General features: G+C 38.8%; 1 protein-coding gene across 1 annotated transcript in view; it reads left to right on the plus strand.

Moving 5' to 3' along the window:
- LOC105466129 (myopalladin) overlaps window positions 1-21,437 on the plus strand; it is a 140,269-nt gene that overhangs the window by 9,305 nt on the left and 109,527 nt on the right. The window contains exon 2 of the mRNA XM_011715115.3: window positions 10,873-11,046. Coding sequence (XP_011713417.2) covers window positions 11,009-11,046 — 38 coding nt within the window. The 5' untranslated portion in view covers window positions 10,873-11,008. The remainder of the gene's footprint in view (window positions 1-10,872; window positions 11,047-21,437) is intronic.

Genomic DNA, 21,437 nt, shown 5'->3' on the forward strand with positions numbered 1-21,437 from the left:
AGACCAGCCTGGCCAACACGGTGAAACCTCATCTCTACTAAAAATAGAAAAATTAGCTTGGCATGGTGACGGGTGCCTGTAATCACAGCTACTTGGGAGGCTGAGGCAGAATTGCTTGAAGCTGGGAGGCGGAGGTTGCAGTGAGCTGAGATTATGCCACTGCACTCCAGCCTGGGCAACAGAGAGATTGTGTCTCAAAAAAAAAAAAAAAAAAAAAAAAAAGTCATTTTTCTGTTATCTTAGGTAAGTATGAGCCTGTTCCAAAAAAGCATAAGATGGGAGAAATAACTCACTTCTGCCACATAAATGAGACAGCAGAGAGGAAAATTTGGCCCTTCTTTCTAATGGATGCAAGCAAAATAATTTTATTGAGAATATTGTATGTCACAGAATATGCCACTTAATCTACACATGAAGGATAGTAATTCCAGGTTATTTACTATAGGACTCCTCTACTTTCACCTTCACAATTATCCCAACCTCCATTCTGGTTCCAAATTTACATTCTGGCTTCAATTCCTTTCTCAGTATCCCAGTGTGAAATAGTAGTACTGTTTGCATCATAATACCAGAAATATTTTTAAATGTTCTCCTTTTATAACTCTGTATGATTTCTTTATGTTTGTTTTCCATCACCTGATTATAGGAATTCAAAATTCAAATGGCATTCAAACAGGCATAAATGTGAAAAATCACATGTAATGTAGCCCTTCACCAGTATGTGGGGATGTGTTCATACATTTGAAATTATAGTGCGATTATTTCAGTTACTACTTTTTCTTAACAGAGAAAGCTCTCAAACCACCCTGCTTTTTGTGGCAGTAAAAAAACAAAATTTGTGTTTAGAATCAAAGACTTAACTGCATGATAGGCTGTGCTTTAAAATTAGCTTTAAACCACAGCAATCCTAAAATGAGGATTCTGTGAGTTTCAGTTAATAGTCAGCATCACCAAAGTAATACAATATGAAAGTGTAGAACCTATACTTATATGATTCCTTTAAATCTATGTGTCTTAAAGAAAACAGAGCATAGCAATAGCAGAGACTAGCAAAGAAGAAGGAATCTCAACTATTAGAGCTTATAAGTCATACTTTTGAGTAGCAAACTGAACTATTTTGTTGCTACTGATTTTGAAGGGTCTTATAAAGATATTTGAGGTTGAAAGTTCTAATATAACTGTCAGAAATATAAATTGGGGATGAATATGTATATTTTTATATTGCATGCCTCACTTCCCTAAAATAAAATTAAGACTAAAACTGATAGTAACTACAGATCTGTGTCAAATTAATAGTACTGCTGCTTTGGATAACAATTAGCCAGAGCATGGATATCTTCATCTATTGAATCCCTTATTAGTAACTTTCAAAGTAATGTTATAAAAGAAAAAGCTTTGCTAAGCATCTTATTTGATTATCACTTTTATAGTGGGAACTGACAGTGCATTTCAGATTCTTAACCAAGCATTACAATTTTTATGAAAGCAGCATGGAGAACTACAAAAGTAAGAAGATGAAAAAGCTTTTTAACCCTCCCTGCCCCGAATTTCCTTAAGTTTAGTGTACTTCTTATGTTAATATAACTAATTATTGGTTTCCTTTAGCATACAGATAACTTTTATGCACAGTGATGGCAAATTTAAAAAAAAAAAACTCTATTGCTACTTGTGCTTCTTTCAGAAAAATGAAAAAGATTGTCCTGATAGTTGGCATCCAGAAATAAATAAAACACCACAATTTTTATGGACAGATTTTCATTAGAGTTTGAAAAATGTTCTTATAATCTCAGTGTAAAATCTGATAGCCTGACAGCACAGTTAAGCAGTAGTGACTAGGAAGGACAGAGTGTTCCTAGAAGACAAATTATAGTTGCCACCTCCACACTGCCTAAATAGAGTTTAACCATATTGAAATGACAGAAATATTTGCCCAAGAAAAATGCCATGCAATTCAAGCTGCTGTTTTACCTATTTTTTTTTAAGCCAAACAAAAATTACTCTTTGTAAACATAGGATCTTAAGAAGTGAATTGAAGTGTTGTGTGCTGTTCACTTCCAACAAACAACTTCATCTATTCAATCTTTAAAAGGAAGCATTATCCAGCAAGCTAACTTCCAAAGAGCAGCTTTCAAACTGCTCCCATTCACAAGCTCTGGTAGTGTTGACAATAAAATAGAAACCCTGAGGAATGGTTAATGTCAGAATTGTACTTAATGTTGAAACATCTTTGTTTATTTTTAAAGGACTGTATAATCAGAGAATATAATTATGTATTGAATTAATCTATGATAAGGGTGAAATATCTTGTCATCCTTCTCTAAGTCAGTTACAAACAGACTAGAGAAGATTTTTTTTTTTAAGTGTAAAACTATTCAGTTTTAAATTTGCTTAGTATGGGGAGCTCCAATTTAAAAAAAAATTAGGCTGGGCACGGTGGCTCATGCCTGTAATTCCAGCACTTTGGGAGGCTGAGGTGGGTGGATTGCTTGAGGTCAGAAGTTTGAGACCATCCCGGCCTACATGGTGAAACCTCGTCTCTACTTTAAAAATACAAAAAAATTAGCTGGGCTAATTAGCTGTGGTGGTGGGCGCCTGTAATCTCAGCTAATCGGGAGGCTGAGGCAGGAGTATTGCTCCAACTCGGGAGGCTTAGGCAGGAGTATTGCTCCAACCCAGGAGGCAGAGGTTGTAGTGAGCCGAAATTGCACCACTGCCCTCCAACCTGGGTGACAGAGTGAGACCCTGTCTCAAAAAAAAAGAAAAAAAGAAAAAAATTAAAATAGCTTTTATTTAAAATAGTAGTGCTTATTGTTAATAATTAATAATTAAAATAATTCAGTAAAGAAGTAAAGAACTATCAGAAAAATTACCCAAGATACATACTGCTAATACTATACTGAACACCATTCTGATTTTTTTTTTTTTTTTCGAGAAGGAGTCTTTCTCTGTCACCCAGGCTGGAGTGCAGTGGCGCGATCCCAGCTTACTACAACCTCTGCCTCCCAGTTCAAGAGATTCTCCTGCCTCAGCCTCCTCAGTAACTGGGACTACAGGTGCCCACCACCACCCCTGGCTAATTTTTGTATTTTTAGTAAAGACGGGGTTTCACCATGTTGGCCAGGCTGGTCTCGAACTCCTGACCTTGTGATCTGCCTGCCTTGGCCTCCCAAAGTGCTGGGATTACAGGCATGAACCACTATGCCCAGCCCTGATATTTTTCTTTACTTCAAAGCATATTGTACACATGTAGAAGTCAATGAAAGTTTATTCAATGGATGTTGGAGTTTTGTAACCTATTTTTACTCATCAAGGTACTAAGTACCTCTTTCCAAGTATTGGGGGGCTTAGTTATATTCATATGGAAGACATGCCAGACCATGAACCTACAGGGGCAGTTAACCACAAACAGAAATAAATAATGGATATGTTCAGTCTTATTCTATCCAAGTTGAATACAAATCTTAAGTTGAATGTATTCTGGCATATCTTGTTGTGTTAATAATCATCACCTGTGCTTTGAATGCCTAGAATGGCTTCTCCAGGTTGTTCAACTCCTCTGACTCCAAAGAAGAGCAAAACGCTCAGGGGGATAGAAAGGAGAATGTTGAGATGCTGCACAGAGTTTTCATATTGTTGACTATACTTTCATACTTATATCATTTAAGTTGATAAGCAGCATGTTTGCTTATGCAAATAACATTTAAAGATATCATTCCTTTGCTTTCTGGCAGTAATTATTTCAATCTTTATTCCTCCTACCATGGCCTCAGTTCAGGCTATCATCTCTTCCAGCCTGGACATTTTCCCCTGGTCTGTGGACTACCTATAGTCTTGGCCCTTTGGTCTAAACACACAGCCACTGGGTGATCTTTCTCAAATGCAGATTTGATCATACCTCCTCAAAACATTTATAATTTAGGCATTCAGAGTTCTTCATAATTAAGCCTTTGCCCTCCTCTGCAACCTCATTCCTGTCACATTCCTCAAATCACACCTCATCTTTGTTTTATGAGGTATGAAATATGCTCTCTCACATCTTCCTAAATTTTCATGTTGCTCCTAACCTAGCAAGTTTCTCATTTTTCAATACTCAGCTTAGGCAGTACTTTCTTAATGAAGACTTGCCCTATCCGTGACAGTTAACACCCTCCTCTCTGGTGCCATCCCCTGCTACAGAGCTTGCCACACTTCAACATAATCAATTTTTTGTCTTCTCCCTCACTAGACTGCTAGCTGAAGGTCAGGAACTTGGATCTTTTTACCCTTGTATCCACAGGAATGAATGAATATAACTTGTTTAATATACTCAGAAGCTGTAGTTATCAAATATTTATTTTTGACTAATAAATATAATTATTAGACTTATTTATTTATTTATTTATTTATTTATTTATTTATTTATTTATTTTGAGACAGAGTCTTACTCTGTTGCCCAGGCTGGAATGCAGTGGTGTGATCACGGCTCACTGCTAACTCTGCCTCCAGGGTTTAAGCAATTCTTTTGCCTCAGCCTCCCGAGCTGGGATTACAGGCCCCCCACCCCCACGCCTAGCTAATTTTTGTATTTTCAGTAGAGATGAGGTTTCACCGTGCTGGGCAGGCTGGTCTCAAACTCCTGGCCTCAAGTAATCCACCAACCTTGGTTCAGAAAATTTTATTTAGTACATAAAATCTTTCAAAATAATGTCTGTGAGGAAAAAGGATCATTCCAGGCTGGAATCGATGATAGCCTGAACTGAGGCCATGGTAGGAAGGATGAAGATAGAAATAATTACTGCCAAAAAGCAAAGGAATTATATATTTATATGTTATTTGCATAAGCAAACATGCTGCTTATCAAGAAGTCCTCAATGGAAAAGACTTAGTATATATATAGTAAATATCCATTAAATATTCGTCAATTGAGCAATCCTTCTTTGTTTAGATTGTTATCTTTCTAAGGAAGGGACTCGTGGTATACTTTTATTTATTGTTTCCAGTGCGTAATAGAATACTATGTCCATAAAATCATCTCAGATCTAGTTTTACTGATTAACTGAATGAGTGAATCCATTAATTATCTCTAAATCTCAACAGGAATTTATAAGACCTATGTCTTTGAATTTCTCCCTACATATTGAAATATCTGTGAGCTCTTTGGGGAAAGGGGTTCTACCTATTGATTTTTGTATTTTAAAATCTTAACAGAGAACACTGAACATAGCAGAAGTTTAATTAATCTCTGTTATTAAGATTTCATCAGTGAAATACAAGTTTGCTTTGCTCATCATTTTATCCCAGTGACCTAGGGCAAGATCTTATTAATTGTAGGAATTTAGCAAATATTCGTTAAATAAACATGATTTGGAAATCTTGCTATTGGCAGGTACAATTAAATCTAATGTGAAAAGTTTCCCTTGGGGGAAAAAATAAAGTTTCCCTTGGTGTCTTAGATTCAGGAATAAACACAGATCAGAGCATGATTCTGAAAGATGTTTTATTTTGTACTATGAAACAGCTCTACCCTACAGAGGTGGGGAGCAGGGAAAAGGGAGAGAAGCTGGAAACAAACAAGTGAGGCTCGCAGGAGAAAATAGCTCCTCCAAGGGGAGCCACATGCTCTGATACCCATGGCAGCCGCATGAGGAAGCAGCCTAAAATTAGCAGGACGGGCAAACCCAGGAAGGGAAAGCCACGGCAGCTTTCCCTGCCATCAACAAGTGAGGTGAGGGGCTGGGAGTCTCGGCTGGAACTATCCAATGTAGCCTTTGGAGCTCCACTGCTATTTGTGCCAGGTAAGGTCCTCCCTCAAAACTCATCTTGGGAGGTAAAGCAAGATATTTCTTAAGGGGATGTCCAGATAATTGAAATATTTAATACTGTCCAGTAAAAAGATGCCTCCAGGAATCTAGTGATTAAGAGAGCAATAGATTAAGAACATTCTTCTATTCATCCTTACTCAGGGTATTCATCTGAACCACTCACTCTCACCTTACTGAATTGGGGCTCTCTGGGGTGTGTAGTTGCTGCTTCTTTCAAGTGTTAGAGTAAAAAGGGGAGGGTGTCCTAGAAAATCTTTAAAGCCATGTGGGAAAAGGAATGATGAAAGGGCATTGCCAAGCAATGTAAAGAAACTGCAGAGCCAGAAAGGAAAGATCAGAGATAATACAAATAGGACTCAGTGGGCAACAGTGTGCTTTTTTCATGAATGAAGTGCAGAGCAATTGAGCTGATTGAGGACAGTCAACAGAATCCTGGAGGGGACCAGAATATTCTGTATTATTGTTTCATAAAGAACTGGCTCAGTGATTGATTTTTGCATTGCACATGAATAGCTCCCAGTCAGGGTACTGATCTATCACTCTCCATCATTTCTATAAGTTTCTGTCTCCCATACTAGAATTCATTTTAATAATATATTACCAATTGCTTATTAAAGTTACAGCTCCTCATTAATGGTAAAACCTTCCAGTGCTATCAACAGTTTCTCACAGGGTTAATCTGAAGGAGTTGTGCAAGTGAATAGCAGAAGTTCAGAACTTAAAAAAAAAATTTTATTGAGATATAATTAATACATCATACAATTCACCTGTTTAAAGTGTGTAAGTCAATGGATTTTAGAAAATTTACAGAGTTGTGCAACCATTGCCACAAACAATTTTAGAACATTTGTATCACCCCCCTCACATCCAATAGCAGTAACTCCTCTTTTCCTCCAACATCCTCCCGCTCACAGCCCCAGGAAACCATTAATCTACTTTCTGTTTCTATAGACTTACCTATTCTGGATATTTCACATCAACGAAATCATACAATGTGTAGTCTTTTGTGAGTTTGTTTGTTTTTTTGTTTACTTTTTTGAACCAGAGTCTCACTCTGTTACCCAGGATGGAGTACAGTGGTTCTAGCTTAGCTCACTGCAAACTCTGCCTCCTGGGTTTAAGTGATTCTCATGCCTTAGCCTCCCAAGTAGCTGGGATTACAGGCATGTGCCACAATGCCCAGCTAATTTTTGTATTTTTATTAGAGACAGGGTTTTGCCATGTTGGCCAGGTTGGTCTTGAACTCCTGGCCTCAAGTAATCCACCTACCTTGGCCTCCCAAAGTGCTGGGATTAGAGGTGTGAGCCACTTAGCCTGGCCTGTTTTTTGTTTGTTTGTTTTTAAGAGAATGCTTAAATATGTGAGAAGAGAGAAAAGAAGGCTCTTTTGTTGTTGAAGTATCAACTGTTGATTCACCTTAAAGAGGATCTGTAATTGTCTCCAGTCTCTGTTTTCAGTGAATATTTATAACCCATTACCCTAAGATTTTCCAGTTATAGTGATACTTCAGTATTATATATAATTAAATGATTAATAAATGCTTTACAGTAATGATATTTTCACTTAACGATCATCTCGGATATGATCTGCTGGAATGAAGTATATCCATTTAGGATATCATTAGAGAACTTATATGGGACACAGCCTAAGGTTTTAGTAAATAATAAATGAAGTATGATGTAGTGTGTCTAGAACAGCGTCTTGCAGGTATTAGGTTATTAGTAAATAGGCATATTTTCCTCCATCCTACTTTCAGTGTTAGACGCCTACTTGTGTTATAAAACCTACAGAGCAGATTTGAAAAAAATCTTAACCTAGCAGAGCGCTTTGAACATAGTACTCAATGAACACTTTTTTTTTTTTTTTTTGAGACAAAGTCTCACTCTGTCACCCAGGTTGGAGTGCAGTGGCGCAATCTTGGCTCACTGCAACTGCTGCCTTCTGGGTTCAAGCAATTCTCCTGCCTCAACCTCCCAGGTAGCTGGGATTACAGGTGCCCGCCACCGTACCTGGCTAGTTTTTTTGTATTTTTAGTAGAGATGGGGTTTCGCCATGTTGGTCAGGCTGGTTTTGAACTCCTGACCTCAAGTGATCCACCCACCTTGGCCTCCCAAAGTGCTAGGATAACAGGCGTGAGCCACTGCGCCCGGCCTCAATGAGCACTTATTAAAAGAGGGAAGGTAGATATATAGTCATGAATATCTCCAATATAGAGCTGTGACATTCTTTCATAAGGGCTGGGGAAAATAGTTTCATATCCCGGACTAGGAGGCATCAATTATAATTTCAAGTTTGAACTATCAATTGTAATCTTAGATAACCTACTTACTTTCTCTGATCTTTATCTACATCTCCAGACTAGGAATGATAACACTGGATTATAGCTAAAATGTTATACCCATTGTCCATACTGTAAAACTCCATTATGTCTCCACGACATACCTGCCCTGTGTTTATTTCATGCTAAAGGTGACACATTGAATTATAGGATTGCTTCTTAGGGAAGTCCAGTTGGTTGACTGTCGTAAGACCTTGTAGCTTGTAATTACATTGATGAAATTACCAGGCTTCATTGGTAATTTTTCAAACTCAGAAACTTAATACCTATTTTTTCCCAAAATTCTTAGAGTGATCCAGTCCCTTAGCAAAGTACTCGCATTAACCAAATTCCTAAGAGAGTACTATATCAGGCCGGGCGCGGTGGCTCAAGCCTGTAATCCCAGCACTTTGGGAGGCCGAGGCGGGCGGATCACAAGGTCAGGAGATCGAGACCACAGTGAAACCCCGTCTCTACTAAAAATACAAAAAATTAGCCGGGCGCGGTGGCGGGCGCCTGTAGTCCCAGCTACTCAGGAGGCTGAGGCAGGAGAATGGCGGGAACCCGGGAGACGGAGCTTGCAGTGAGCCGAGATCGCGCCACTGCACTCCAGCCTGGGCAACAGCGTGAGACTCCGTCTCAAAAAAAAAAAAAAAAGAGAGTACTATATCAGCCAGAATTCTGATTTGTTAATTTACTATGAGAAAAATGGTTTTAAAGCAAACCAAATAGCATGTTATAAGTCAGCTTTTCTTTTCTTTATGAGGAAACTTGTTTTTTAAAAAACTAAATTGAAATTAGAACGCTGCTGGGTAGGCATGGACTGGAGAAAGGCAGGTAATTGATTATGGCATCTTTTGAGCTTTGGCCTGGGCTCCCAGCTTCACCATCAGGAGCAGATAGGGCTCTCTTGGGTGGACAGTGCTGATTCCTTATTCTCTGATTTTTCTTTCCTACCAGTCATTCTATTACCTCTTAAGATATAGATATATGCATATTTACATTTAAAGACATATATACAAGTGCACCTACATACATAGGTACCATCAACTAGACTACAGCTCCCCCCGCCTTTTTTTTTTTTAGACAGGTCTTGCCCTGTTTCCCAGGCTGGAGTGTGGTGGTGCAATCTCAGCTCACTGCAACCTCCACCTCCCAGGCTCAGGTGATCCTCCCACCTCAGCCTCTCGAGTAGCTAGGACTACAGGTGCCTGCCACTGCTGGGCTAATTTTTGTATTTTAGGTAGAGATGGGGTTTCACCATGTTTACCAGGCTGGTCTCGAACTCCGGGGCTCAAGTGATCTGCCCCCACTTAGCCTCCCAAAGTGCTGGGATTATAGGCATGAGAAACCACGCCCAGCCTAGACTACAGCCCAAATTTGCTCTTGTTTTTTGTTTTTTTTTTTTTCCTTCTTTTGATGTCCTTGAGGCATTCTCTTTTTTTGATGTGGAGGAAGAGTTTTACTATTTTGTTCTCTTTATAAAAATAAACACTTTTATTAGAAGTTGTTTTTTTTTTTTAAAGTGCAGCCCCCCCAAAAAAAATTACAAGAGAAAAATCACCCGTAATTCTACTCCCCGGCTATAACTAACATTTAAAAATATTGTAATCCAGGTTGGGTTCTTTGGCTAGCACTTGTAATCCCAGTGCTTTGGGAGGCCAAGGCGACTGGTTTGCTTGACCCCAGGAGTTTGAGGGTGCAGCGAGCTATGATTGTGTCACTGCTCTCCAGTCTGGGCAACAGAGCACAACTCTGTCTCTTAAAAAAAAAAAGAAAAGAGTATTTTACTCCAGAATTTAAAAAAATAAAGTGGAGTCATATTATAAATAATTGTTTTGATAACCGGTGAAAAAAATTTTACATGTCATCTTTCCATGTTAAGAAATGTATCTTGTTGGCCGGGTGCAGTGGTTCACATCTGTAGTCCCAGCACTTTGGGAGGCCAGCCGAGATGGGTGGATCATCTGAGGTCAGGAGTTTGAGACCAGCCTGGCCAACATGGTGAAACCCTGTCTCTACTAAAAATACAAAAATTAGCCGGGCATGGTGGCAGGCGCCTGTAATCCCAGCTACTCAGGAGGCTGAGGCAGGAGAATCGCTTGAACCCGGGAGGTGGAGGTTGCAGCGAGCCATTGCACTCTAGCCTGGGGGACAAGAGTGAGACTTCGTCTCAAAAAAAAAGAAACGTATGTTGTTTCCAGTTTTTTTGCTGTTACAAGCAGTTCTTGATGAACATCCTTATAAATATAGGAAAGCTAGTTGTTCTTAAGACACGTCAAATTACATGCATTATTCATAATATGTTGATTTTCTAGTTAAAATTTCAGAGTGTAGGAGTGCTCTATGATGCTTCCATGTGTTATCTATAAAATCAAATTATTTCAAAATTATGTCACTTTATTTTATGTGTCATGTTTAAGCTTTCAATCCTTTATATATTATTTCATTCTTATACTCATTGTAAATTTCCTGAAGTAAGCAAAACAGTTTCCTCACTTTTCTGTAACTGAAAAGGTGTGGTAACTGAAGCACGTAGAATGATTTACCCAAGGCTGTATAGCTAGTGAGAGATACAGCTGGGGCTAGAACCTGCTTGTTTTCTTGGATCAGTGGTTTTCAACTTGTGAGCAAGATCCCTGGAGGGCCATGAATTAACTGTAATGGGCCCACAAATCCATGTGTACATCAAAGATTATCTAAAAACAGATAAGTTTTTTTATTTTTTTATTTTTTATTTTTATTTTTTTGTAGAGATGAAGTCTCACCATATTGCCCAGGCTGGTCTCACATGAACCCTTGAGCTCAAGTGATCCTCCTGCCTTGGCCTCCCAAAGCGGTGGAATTTTAGGTGTGAGCCACCAGGTCCAGCTGTCTACAACATTTTTACATGTTGGAAAAAGGAGGCCTCATCCCAACCTTGAAAAGGTTAGAAACCAGTGCTTTTGACCTTGCTAAGTTTCATTATATTTGCTCTCAAGTATTCTAAAATGGCTTAAAACTCCTGATAAAACCATGGCTCTAAAAATGTAGCTGTTATCAGAAAGGGGTCCCGATTCAGACCCCAAGAGAGTGTTCTTGGATCAAGAAAGAATTCAGGGTAAGTCCATAGAGTAAAGCGAAAGCAAGCTTATTAACAAAGTAAGAGAATATGCCAGGCGCGGTGGCTCGGGCCTGTAATCCCAGCACTTTGGGAGACCGAGGCAGGCGGATCACGAGGTCAGAAGATCGAGACCATCCTGGCTAACACAGTGAAACCCGTCTCTACCAAAAAAAAACAAAAAACAAAACCTTAGCCTGGCGTGGTGGCGGGCGCGCCTGTAGTCCCAGCTACTCTGGAGGTTGAGGCAAGAGAATGGCGTGAACCCGAGAGGCGGAGCTTGCAGTGAGCCGAGATCGCAGTAACCTGGGAAGCGAAGCTTGCAGTGAGCCCGAGATGGCGCCACTGCACTCCAGCCTGGGCGACAGAGCGAGACTCCGTCTCAATAAAGAAAAAAGGAAAGTAAAAGAATAAAAGAAGGGCTACTCCATAAGCAGAACTGAGTATACATAGACTGAGTATAATATTGTTGCTTCTTGATTATATGCTAAACAAGGGGTAGATTATTCTTGAGTTTTCCGGGAAAGGGGTAGATATTTCCCAGAACTGAGGGTCCCTCCACTTTTTAGACTACATAGGGATACTTCCTATCATTGCCATGGCATTTGAAAACTGTCACAGTAGTGGTGAGTGGGAGTGTCTTTTAGCATGCTAATATAATTAGCGTATAATGAGAAGTGAGGACAACCAAAGGTCACTTTCATCGCCATCTTGGATTTGCTGGATTTTGGCTGGCTTCTTGACCGTATCCTGTTTTATCAGCAGGGTCTTTATGATCTATAGCTTGTGAAACCAATCCTGCCAACCTTCTATCTCATTCTGTGACTAAGAATGCCTAATCTGCTGGGAATGCGGCCCAGTAGGTCTTAGTCATTTTTTTTTTTTGAGACAGAGTTTCGCTCTTGTTGCCCGGGCTGGAGTGCAATGGCACTATCTCGGCTCACTGCAACCTCCGCCTCCCAGGTTTAAGCGATTCTCCTGTCTCAGCCTCCTGAGTAGCTGGCACTACAGGTGCCCGCCGCCATGCCCAACTAATTTTTGTATTTTTAGTAGAGACGGGTTTCACTGTTGGCCAGGCTGGTCTTCAACTCCTGACCTCAGGTGATCCATCCACCTCGGCCTCCTAAAGTGCTGGGATTACAGTAAGCCACCGCGTCTGGCCTTGGTCTCAGACTTGTTTTACCCAGCCCCTATTCGAGATGGAAGTCACCCTGGTTCAAACCCCTCTGACATAGTTAGCAGTGTTTTATCACAAATAAAATTTCCTTCGTGATATGTAAATTAGGCTTGTCTGAAATAATGTTACTGGGTCTTATACTTAAAGTTTAGCATTTTCAAAGAAAACAAAAAATAGGTGGCTGTGACTATGTAAAATATGGGTCTGGACATAGGGTCTGGACACGGTGACTCAGGCCTGTAATCCCAGCACTTTGGGAGGCCGAGGTGGGCGGATCACTTGAGGTCAGGAGTTTGAAACCAGCCTGGCCAACATGGTGAACCCCTGTCTCTACTAAAATTACAATAAGTAGCTGGGCATGGTGGTGGGTGCTGTAATCCCAGCTACTAGGGAGGCTGAGGCCTGAGAATCACTTGAACCTGGGAGAGGGAGGTTGCAGTGAGCCAAGATTGCACTACTGCACTCCAGCCTGGGCTACAGAGGGAGACTTTTTAAAAACAAAGAGGAAGATATAAGGCACGAGGTCAGGCGCAGTTTGGGAAGCTGTGGTGGGTGGATTGCTTGAGCTCAGGAGTTCCAGACCAGCCTTGGCAACATGGTAAAACCCCTTCTCTACAAAAAATTCAAAAAGTACCTGGGTGTGGGTGTGGCGTCACATATCTGTGGTCCCAGCTACTCGGGAGGCTGAGGTGGGAAGATTGCTTGAGTCTGGGAGGTCGAGGCTGTAGTGAGAAGAGATCGCTCTACTACACTCCAGCTTGGGTGACAGAGTCAGTCCCTGTCTCAAAAAAAAAAAAAAAGTATAAGGCACGAAAGGCAGTACATATGAATAACTCTTTTTTTGCCGTAATTTGCAGAAGCATCCTGTGCACTGTGGCAAGGTGGGAGAGTCTCTCACAAATCACACTGCAGACCAGAGTCTCCCTGCCTCCCATCTGAAGTACCAGCCATTTACAACTCAACAAACTGAGTACCTAGAACCAGCCTAATGTGGATCCTCCCGGCAGAACTCTGTTACAGAGTCTCACTTCAGAGACTAATTGGAAGTGAATAATTTAAAGAATCTTCCCCTAAGTTTTCTTTAAAGACAAAACATTTTTGAATGTTCATAAGCATAGGTTATGTGGAACTAAGGGTAGCAAAACAAAGTTCTAGGGACAGAAAGGAGAATGGTGGTTGCCAGCAGTTGGGGGAAGAGGGGAATAAAGGGAGTTATTGTTTAATGGATACGGAGGTTTAATTTTGCAAGATGAAAAAGATTCTGGAGATGGGTGGTGATGATGGCTATACAACAGTGTGAGTGTACTCAATGTCACAGAACTGAAACCTTCAAAATGGTTAAAATGGTAAATTGTATGTTATGCATATTTTACCACAATTCAGAATGGAAAAAAAATTGTTATCTGGAGATCAGATTTCAAAATAAATTTTTTATTAGGCCTTTTACTCACAAAATTGAAATAGAACAGAATTATGCTAAGACAGTTCATTATTAGGTGTGAATTTGATTCAGAGATTGGTAAAAGATAATATATACAAATCAACTGATATTTCTAATAATTCCTAAATCATGTCATCCTATTTATGGGGACAAGATTCACCAAAACCTGAAAATATGTAAGATAAACACTGGTCTGGGCAAATGATAACTCTTAATACTCCAGTATTGACTTGCCATGTAACTCTAAGTCAATTGTTCTTTCTGTATTTCAGTTTTCTCACATGTAAAACATGAGTATTAAAGCAGATCTGACTTTGGGAGGCTGAGGTGGGCAGATCACAAGGTCAGGAGTTCGAGCCTGACCAATATGGTGAAGCCCCGTCTCTACTAAAAATACAAAAATTAGCCGGGTGTGGTGGCAGCCACCTGTAGTCCCAGCTACTTGGGAGGTTGAGGCAGGAAAATCGCTTGAACCCGAGAGGCGAAGGTTGCAGTGAGCCAAGATCGCGCCACTGCCCTCCAGCCTGGGCAACAGAGTAAGGCAAAAAAATTATTCAAGCACAGTGTTATTAATAATATTTGGGCATTTTAATATAATAGGATTTAAAACATCACTGTTCCTTTGTATTTGACATCTGTCCCAGTTCATCATCATTATCCTTAGGAGCATTTATTTAGAAGAACTGAGTCTGCTTTGTCTTATTCTACATGAGAGTATTTATATGCATTCAGTGGTAGTCTATCAGACAATTCACGATCATAGAAAGGTTAGGATATTCCTCACTTTCCTAGATTTCTCTCTTCTAAATCACTTAACCTTAACAATACTTTGGTTAGTCTATGTTGAATACCAAGCTTATGCTGACATCCTTTTTAGATCAGATAATATAAGATATATACCAATACCCTCAATTATTATTTTCCCATCACAAAGCACATAGCATAAACTGGATATACGGCTCTGATATTTGTCTCCGCTCTACTTATTTGGCTAAAGAAGGATTGTTTGATACCTGGTTGTCAGATCAAATTATAATTTAAATCCTTTAGCTATGTTTAGCTCCTTGGCAGTAGGTGAGTCGAGAACATAGAATTCAGAAGTATATGGTTCAGGAGCATGGTAACTAGATATGAAGCATTTTACCTCTATGTTACTGGTGTGAATCTGAACTTGATTACTATTTGTGCTCTATACAAGATGTAAGTGATCTGATTTGCATCTCTAATGGAGCACCCCATGTTACAAAACTCATCACCCTTGGCACTAATTAGCATTCTTGTTGTCGGCCTCAGGATAGACGCCAAGGACTGAATCAGTCTGGAAACCTGAACTACTGCTGTGTCTGACTCATCAGTCTAGGTGGCCCATTCAGCCTTTGGCCTTTCATTAGAGTTTACAGCTCAGTGCAGCTGGGTGTGCTCCACTCTTTGTGACTTCACAAAGTGAACTAAAAGATGTTTATTTAAAATAAATATATTTTTATAATAGTAATGATAATAGTGGTGGTTAACATTTATTGACCACTTGCTAGGAGCCAGGCATTGTTCTAAAAGTATTAACTCACTTAAGTCTCACAGCATTCCTATGATATTTTCCTCTTTTACAGAGGAGGCACAAAGAGATTAAATAACTTGCCTAATGTTTCTCACATAATAAGTGGCAGAGTTGGAATACAGCTCTAAATACTAAATGAGTCTCTCCGTAATTATAGCATTTATTTGATTATTTCTTTTATCATCTTACTATATAACTGATTAAAAAAAAAAAAATCCGTGTCCAAACCAAATGGGGCATATATCAATTTCCCAATTTTAAAATTGTTCATCTTTCAGTACTAGTTTTTAATTATTATTTGTTTTCAAAAGAGGTTATGTCCCTTTCTTAAACTTAATTCATGTGCATCATTATTCTGAACTTAAGGTCCTTAAATATCTCAATTTTAGGCTGGGCGTGGTGGCTCATGCCTGTAATCCTAGCACTTTGGGAGGCCAAGATGGGTGGATTGTCTGAGCTCAGGAATTCCAGACTAGCCAGGGCAACATGGTGAAACCCTGTCTCTACTAAAAATACAAAAATTAGCTGGGCGTGGTGGCATGCACCTGTAATCCCAGCTACTTGGGAGGCTGAAGTGGGAGAATCTCTTGAACCTGGGAGGCGAAGATTGCAGTGAGCTGAGATTGTGCCTCTACACTCCAGCCTGGGCAACAGAGCAAGACTCTGTCTCCAAAAAAAAAAAGATCTCAATTTTACTATGGCTTTTATGCTTATTTTTTTTTTTATTATTTAAGTTAAACATTACCTGATTGTGGCACTTGGAAACGTTCTCTGCCCTTCACTTTCTAAATTAATAGATTTAGAATCTAAATTACTTTGAGAGGTAAAATAAAATAAATCTCTATCAAACACTTCATTCCAATACATAGTTCACATGATTGGGGAACGAATGACAAACAGGCAGTCCAGCTACTTCTTTTTATTAATGTAGTAATTAGATTATTTTCACCACTATTCATGCAAAATTGGAAAGCATATAAGAAATTTTTTGGCCGGACACAGTGACTCACACCTGTAATCCCAGCACTTTGGGAGGCCGAGGCGGGCGGATCACGAGGTCAGGAGTTTGAGGCCAGCCTGGGCAACACGGCAAAACCCCGTCTCTTTAAAAACACAAAAATTAGCCGGGTGTGGTGGCAGGTGCCTGTAATCCCAGCTACTCAGGAGGCTGAGGCAGGAGAATTGCTTGAACCCAGGAGGCAGAGGTTGCAGTGAGCTGAGATCATGCCATTGCACTCCAGCCTGGGAGACAAGAGCAAGACTCCATCTCAAAATAAAAAAAATTTTTTTTGAAAATCTAGGTCTTTATTTTATGAGATTTCTCGTAGTATCCAGGGAAGAAGTTTTTAATACACTAAGTGACCTTTAAAATAAAGTTCATGAAGCAATTAGATATGTTTCAATGAATACATAAATTAATCTGGTTCTCACAGTTTTCTTAAGACTTAGTGAAATAATATTGGTAGTAATTACTGTTTAGAGACATAAAATAATCTATAACCACCTTTTAATGTTTCTTTTTGTTGCCTTGTATACCCAGTTACTCAAAGCTGTTGTAAGTCTCACTTGGCACACATCTATTGCTCCAGTTTTGCTAAGAGATAAAATTTGGGATGCCTCCCAAAATAACCCTCATTAGACTAAATTAATAATGTCAACTTGAAAATCTGGGTTTTACTGCTGGCTTACATGGACATACAGCATGGCCTTTCTAGTGCTTAACTTTCCTATATACAAAATAATCATAACGAAGACCAATTTCAAGGGCAGAAGTGTTGTTTTGTTGTTGTTGTTGTTTTTATTGGCATGTAATAACCAATATGTGATTGTAGATAACTTCAGATGTCTACTTAAAAAATAGTAACTACAGCCTGGCCAACATGGTGACACCCCATCTCTACTAAAAATACAAAAATTAGCTGGGCATTGTGCTGCGTGCCTGTCATCCCAGCTACTCAGGAGGCTGAGACATGAGAATCACTTGAACTTGGGAGGCAGAGGTTGCAGTGAGCCAAGATCGTGCCACTGCACTCTAGCCTGGGTGACTGAGCAAGACTTTGTCTCAAAAAAAAAAAAAAAAAAAAACAAAAAAAAACAAAAAAAAAAAAAACCTAATAATTTGCAGGTAGAAATGCACAGAGAGAATTGCTTATTATGTATTGTTGCTTCAATTCCTTTAAGCTGTTTCTTTGACTAGTGAGAGATAGTAAATCACCTGCATTTCCAAGGACTTGGAAACACTTTGGAGGAAGTCATGAAATCAAGGTAATCCCAATATCACTGGATGTCTCCATCTTGTTACTCTGCATCTTCTGTGTTTTTTTCCAAATAGATTTCTGAATGCATTACTAATGAGTGTGCAGGCCTCTGAATTGTGGCGTGGTGTAGCAGACAAGAGCTGGGCTTCAGCGTTGTGTGGACCTTAGATGTGAATCACAGCTCTGAGTGGCTTTGTGCAATTTCTTCTCTGATCTTCAGTTTCCTTCTCTATAAAAAGAGGATAATGATATAGTATGCTTGGGACAATCTTAAAGTATGCTTCCTGAGTCTTTTTCAGATCCTTGAATTTGCAAAAACCACAGTAGCATATAATTTTTTCAGTTTCATCCTTCACAAAATAGGGACAATGACCTGTACTTCCTGGGTTGTTGTAGTAAATTAAATTATGAATTAAATATGAACAACAAAGCTTAGTTGATGTGGATGCTGGGTTGTGGTGAGCTAGGGTCACTCAGGGAGCTAAATAATTCATTCTGGCTTATCTGCCTTTCCAGAAATAAGTCCAGTTTGGAGTCAGTCACAAATAGTTGAAATCTCGATTGAAATTAGAGAATATTATGTGTGTTTTAAGGGTACTGTTTATTTCTGGGCAAACAGGAAACAGTCTGTGGCTTGAGCTGGGATCCCCAAAACCAGCATATGAGAATGAACGGAACTGCCCATCCGCGATGAGGATTAGGGTCATGAAGCACAAAACTCATTAGAAGCAGCATATAGAAGCAAGAAAGAGCCTAATCTTTACAGGGTGGAAAGGACCTTATGTAAATACCTTATGTAAAACAAAGGTTGGGCAAAGGTAGTCAGAAAAAAATAGTAGTAAGCCAGTTTAGAAGGATGTAAAAGTACGAAAACACCTCTTATGAGCACCTATGGAAGAACCCTTGGGCAAGGTGGTCACTGAAAACAGCACCAAGTCTTTTTCAAAAGAAAGAGTTCCCCTATACCAATTATCTCAAGAATTATAAGCATCCATTGAGCCAAATGCACAGATAGTTCCTCAGTTTGTGACTGGTGCATGGTGAACACACAATCATTTTTAGCTCCTTTCTTCATTTGATTTAATTCTTAATAGTATTTTTGTGTTAAACAAATATCGTACCCATTAATGACAATTAAATCAGTTAATGTTGCTGAGAGTCTGGGCCATTTGATCTTTCCTGGCACATAATAAGTGTTCAGTAAATATGTGTTGATTGACTGAATAATTTAGGACAGTTTATACATCATTTTTATGGCATGCCACAGATAAATATTTATTATGTGCCTACTTTGTGTCATGCCTTGAGATTAGAACTGCATGACCCAAAAAGAAAAATTTTGTATAGCTTCAATTCTCAAAAAGTTGATCTAGTTGAGTAAATAATACATAAATATGTAAATAAAGACGTGGTTTAATTCAACAATATAAGAAACACTGCAACAAGTAGTTGTTTAATTACATAAGTGGAAGTGACAGTGAACAAAGGCACAGGGTAAAGAGAAGGCAAGGAAATATTGGTGGAACATTTTGGTTGGAGATAAGTAATTGTGTAGAAGAGTGGCAGGTAAGACCAGAACGGTGGTTTGTATTTCATAAGATTGGGATGCCCACATTTCTGATTATACCAAAGCTTTTCTTATTCTTGATGAAAATATGCTGTAGCTGCCTTCATCAGTATGTAATGTCATCCTTTGGCCCGATGGTATTTTTTAGCCTTATATTATCTTTTGTCGGATATTAAGATTACTATGCCAACTTTCTTTAGGTTCGTAGTGGCTTAATTTAAGCTTTCATTCCTTTTATTTTTAACATTTTTTTCATTTTGTCTTCAATGTGTTTATTTAATATTCTTGTTCTTAACTCCAGGTTGACAGTATCTGTCTTTTAGTTGGTGGATTTAACCTATTTGTACTTATATTTACTCAAATTTTTAAAACTTACTTCTGATAGCTTATTGTATTTTTAATTTACTGAACTTCTCATTTCTTCCTTTTTGTTTTTGCTCCTGATTTCAATTGTATAGGTCAAGTTTTCTTCTGCTGGTTTAGAAGCTGTACATTTTGTTTTTATACTTGTTATCCTTAAGATACAGTCTCATGTTTATCACTATTGACTTCTTTAACTTATTAATATTTGCATTTTTCTCCTAACAGAAAAAGTACTTTATCACATTGTCATCTGCCTTTAATCTTTTGATACTGCCCAGAATTTAAATTCTGGGTTCTCGTGAATAATGAATATTACCAAAATATTTGGTTTTCATTAATTCTCGATCTCTTAAACAGCAATTATCAGGGATCTATTTCTCTATTTTTCTCTCCCGTTTTTTGTTTGTTTGTTTGGTTGGTTGGTTTTTTTTGAGACAGGGTCTCATTTTACTGCAGCCCAGGCTGGAGTGCAGTGGCACAATCAAAGCTCATTGTAGCTTCCACCTCCCAGGCTCGATCCTCCTGCCTCAGCCTCCCAGGTAGCTGGTACTACAAGCACAGACCACCACGCCCAGCTAATTATTTTTTTATTTTTTATAGAGATGGTGTTTCATCATGTTGCCCAGGCTGGTCTCAAACTCCTAGGCTCAAGTGATCCACCCACCTCAGCTTCCCAAAGTGCTGGGATTACGGCTGTGAGCCACTTCACCTGCTGTGCTTCTCTTATTATTATTACTTTCCCCCAAAATGTTTTCTCACAAAAAATGAGTCCTTGTATGGCAAACAGTTTGAGACCTATGTGAGACAGTACTTTTATTATACCTTCAAATTTGAATGACAGTTTGTCTAAAAATAATATTCTAAGTTCAAATTTCTTTTCCTTCCATCATTTAAAAATATAGCTCTATTGTTTTGCATTCAGTGTTGCTGTTGGGAAATCAAATGGCAGTCTGAGTCTTGTTCCTTTGCAGCTGAACTGCTCTTTACTTATGGAAGCTCTTGGAATATTTTCTTTGTGTTTGATTTTATTAAATTAACTACAATTAAAAAAAAGAAAATTTGCACAATATTGTCAGACCAGTGGACTTATTACAAAAGATTTATCCCCAGCTAAATTTATCCCCATTGTGATAAATTCTTGTGTTTAACTTCTCTGTAACATTGTCTTCTTACTTATCCCTTTTAATGACATTATCACCTGCATTTCAAACTAAAGCTCACTGTTTAGCCTAAAAGATGAAGGGAAAGGAGGTCTAAGATGTTTAATACACGTGATAATTACATTGAGCCATGAATCTTTGTTTGGGCTGTTTTGATTAATTCATTCTTAGTTTGGAATGAAGAGCAATTTGGAGGTAAACAAAACGGATAAAAAAGCAAAACAAAAAGATTTTGCAGGTCTTCCTACTACCTTTATTCACTTGGAAGTTTGCTGACTCAGGAAAATGCCAAACATATAGACTCATATGCAAATAAAAATGTGAACTTGGATAAGGACATAAGATACAAATTTCTTTTGAATTTTCCATGGTCTGTGTTCTCCAAACTCTTCCTCTGTACTCTTCCCTTCTTGACAACGGTTTAATTCCATTTGGCACTTACTATTTTCCAGACAAATTATATGTAATAAGATGGTAACTTCCCAGAAGTGTGTATTAGCTGTTGCTATTTCAGTCAACCAATTTTATTGAGTCTTCCTTGTGAAAATAGCCCTAGAGCTTAGTCATATGCTATTTTTCTGTTCCCTTCATGTTTCTATTAAATAAACACAAAGTCAATAAAACTAAATTGATATCTTTAACAATCCCATTGCCCATGAATACATATGAAAATCATGATGAATTTCCTCCTTTGAGTG

Source organism: Macaca nemestrina, chromosome 9 (assembly GCF_043159975.1).
Source record: "Macaca nemestrina isolate mMacNem1 chromosome 9, mMacNem.hap1, whole genome shotgun sequence".
Lineage (NCBI taxonomy): Eukaryota > Metazoa > Chordata > Mammalia > Primates > Cercopithecidae > Macaca > Macaca nemestrina.